This window comes from Urocitellus parryii, chromosome 3, assembly GCF_045843805.1.
Source record: "Urocitellus parryii isolate mUroPar1 chromosome 3, mUroPar1.hap1, whole genome shotgun sequence".
NCBI lineage: Eukaryota > Metazoa > Chordata > Mammalia > Rodentia > Sciuridae > Urocitellus > Urocitellus parryii.
In genome coordinates, this window is record NC_135533.1 from 84,078,326 (window position 1) to 84,081,506 (window position 3,181).

Consider the following 3,181-nt stretch of genomic DNA (forward strand, 5'->3'; position numbering starts at 1 on the left):
TTATTTCATAAGTTTTAATTTTAGCTACATTATTGATTTTATTGTTATCATCATTAAGATTGTCATGTAATTTGTTTTCTATTGATAGTAAAGGTCTAAAAATAAGATGTAGTTATAAGTCAAAATGAACAAAATTTGACTATTTTTAATCAAAATTCAATGTTTCCCAAATTATTCTTCTAAAACATCCAATATCAATGATTATAATTGAAGAGCAAAAATTATATAAATGTATATCAACTGTTAGAATTAAAAAGCAAAATAACATATGTATATACAATATATACACATTTTTTTAATGGTGCTGGGAATTGAATGAATCCAGGGCATCATGCATAGTAGGCAAGCACTCTACCACTGAGTTACATTCCTAGTTTGTTTTATTTTTTTATTTTTTGCTTTTTAGTTATAAAATTTTATTATTTTAGCAACAATAATGTGTATTCATTTTAGGAATATGGAAAATACAAACAAGCAGAAGATTGTATTCATAATCCCATCACTGAAACTGAACTTTTTTTTTTTTTTTTTTTTTTTTTGCAGCACTGAGAATTGAACAAAGGAGTTCAATTCTCCACTAAGCTACATCCCCAGCCTTTTTCATTTTATGGCCAGGGTCTTGCTAAGTTGCAGAAGCGGGTGTTGAACTTGTGGTCCTCCTCTCCTGCCTCAGCCTCACAAATTGCTAGGATTATAGGCCTGTGCCACCATTCCCAGCTTGCCTTAACTTTTTTGTCTCTTATTCTTCCCAAGTTTTAATGAGCATATATGTAATATACAAATGTACTTTTACCTTATTCAAAAATATGATATTCACATATTATTTAGTAACCTTCCCCCCATTTTATATGCTAACAGGAACCTCTTTTTTACAGTGAGTAACTCTTTCTTATTCAAAGACAGAGACTTGTAGATAGGTTCAAAATACAATAAACAATGAGATGCAGATAACAAGAGCTATATCTAAAACCACTAATAGCAACTGGTTAAAAGTAGAAAGATGGGCAAAGATATATCAGGAAAAATGCTAATAAAATGAAAGCTACATAGCAATGTTAACGTCAGATAAAACAGAAATCAAGGTAAATTACATCAAATAAGGGTAAGGATGGTTTCTATTGACCTTCCAACGCATCACTATAAGTTTGTTTCTTACTCTCCTTATCTCATCTACTTCATCCACTTCCCTAAACATATCCTCATTGCTCAAATGCCTGTTATGTATATCTTCTTTAAAATCCTGGAGAGATTGAATCAGCCTTTCTCTAAAAGTTTCTTCTGCGTTTTCCTCCTCCTCTGGTTCATCCTCTTCCTCTGGCTTTTCCTCAGGCTTTGGCTCTTCCTCCAGCTTTGGTTCATTCTCATTGTCTGGTTTTTCTTCAATTTTCTGACAGGGTTTCATCTTGTGCCTCTCTTTCTTCTTTCCTGCTTATTCCTCTTTGAATGCAATTACTGGTATTGATCCGGTCTGCTGCTTTCTCCTACTTTTATAGCCTCGGAAGGTTCTAACAGACCTGCAAAATTCCAGCAAGTTGAATCCTTCCACTGGCCTCCGGCGCTGCCGCCAGCACTGCCGTAGCGAGCTGGTACCCAGACGGGAACAAGGACCAGACTCCCTAGTTTGTTTTAATTTTCTATTTTGAGTCAGGTTCTCACTAAGTTGCCCAAGGCTGGCCTTGAATTTGTGATCTTCATGCCTCAGCCTCCTGAGTAGCTGGGATTAGACAGGTGTGCTAATATGGTGGGTTGAAACTTCATTATATTTAACAAACATAGAATTTAAAAAAATTATTTGCCTACACTGGTCATTTTGATGTGATTAAAAATAATATTTCAAACAAAGAAAATTTTTCACAATTTTAATAAGTAAAAAATCAGAATCATTCAGGTATGGTGGTGCATGTCTATAATCCCAGCAGCTTGGGAGGCCGAGGCAGGAGGATAGTGAGTTCAAAATTAGCTTCAGCAAAAGTGAGGCACTAAGCAACTCAGTGAGACCCTTTCTAAATAAAATGCAAAATAGGGCTGGGGATGTGGTTCAGTGTTTGAATGCCCCCGAGTTCAATCCTTGATACCCCCCAAAAAAATCAGTATCACATTTTACTCATGTTATGTCCAAACCCACATATATAGAAACCTAACAGTAATTTGAATTGTTTGATATTGCAAAGATATGGTAGGCTGTGATGAGCAATCACTATTGCAAATAAAAAGAGCAAGAAAATTAATCCCTCCCTGGCACTACCTGTATTGAGTAAAAAAAAAAAAAAAAAAATTATGCAAGAATTAACTGCATTCCTGCTATCTGAAAGGAAGGATGTGAAAGGCAACCAATTTGTCTAGTATCCAAGGGTCACTACTGCTAAAATCCTCCCTGAACTTGGAAGCAGTGTCTCTGATGTTGACAATGACATAACTCACAAACCCCAATTTATTGGAACTTAGCCACCTTTGTACACTGAAGTGTGTTACATACAAAATTATAACACATTGAAAACTTACTGGTTTTTATCCATGTGGTCAAGTTAACTTATTTTGTACAGACTCAGAATAAAACCAGATTTGTGGCATTGTGAAAAAACTCCATCATTAGAGGAAATGTCCTTGATGGTCACAGGATAACTGTACAGGTGGTGCCATGAACAATCCTAGGGGGCACTAGTCACAAGGTAGTAAATTTTGATATTTTTAAATGACAGTGTTGCAGCAGATAGCAGTAAATTGTTTGGAAGAAAGAGAGCCTTGAGGGCTGGGGTTGTGGCTCAGTGGAGCACTTGCCTAGCATGTGTGAGGCACTGGGTTCGAGTATCAGTACTGCATTTTATTCATTTTATAAGTGAATAAAATAAAGATCCATCAACAACTGAACATATATAAAAATAATTTTAAAAAGAAGCATTAAGTTAAAAAAAAAGAGATGGAGCTGGGGTTGTGGCTCAGTGGTAGAGTGCTCATCTCACACTCGTGGGATCCTGGGTTTGATCCTCAGCACCATGTAAAAAATAATTGAGTGAAATAAAGATATTGTGTCCAAATATTAAAAAAATAAAATAAAGAGAGAGAGAGAGAGAGAGAGAGCCTTGAAAAACTTGGGCTAATAGCATGGCTGGGTCATCCTCCCCAGAGAACCTCTGGATAATCTGAAGTTGTCCTTCTAGACCATATACTCACATGCTGGAAT

The 3,181-nt window shown here is 35.8% G+C and overlaps 1 protein-coding gene across 1 annotated transcript; it reads right to left on the reverse strand.

Moving 5' to 3' along the window:
- Positions 1 to 1,087: 1,087 nt before the first annotated feature.
- On the reverse strand, positions 1,088 to 1,402 carry LOC144253988 (transcription elongation factor A protein-like 9). The gene has a single exon (XM_077796756.1). It carries the CDS (start codon positions 1,400 to 1,402, stop codon positions 1,088 to 1,090), a length of 315 nt encoding a protein of 104 aa, XP_077652882.1.
- Between the last annotated feature and the right edge of the window lie 1,779 nt (positions 1,403 to 3,181).

Coding starts and splice junctions, on each gene's coding strand:
- LOC144253988 (XM_077796756.1), bottom strand. CDS start 1,402: ATGAAACCCTGTCAGAAAATTGAAGAAAAACCAGACAATGAGAATGAA.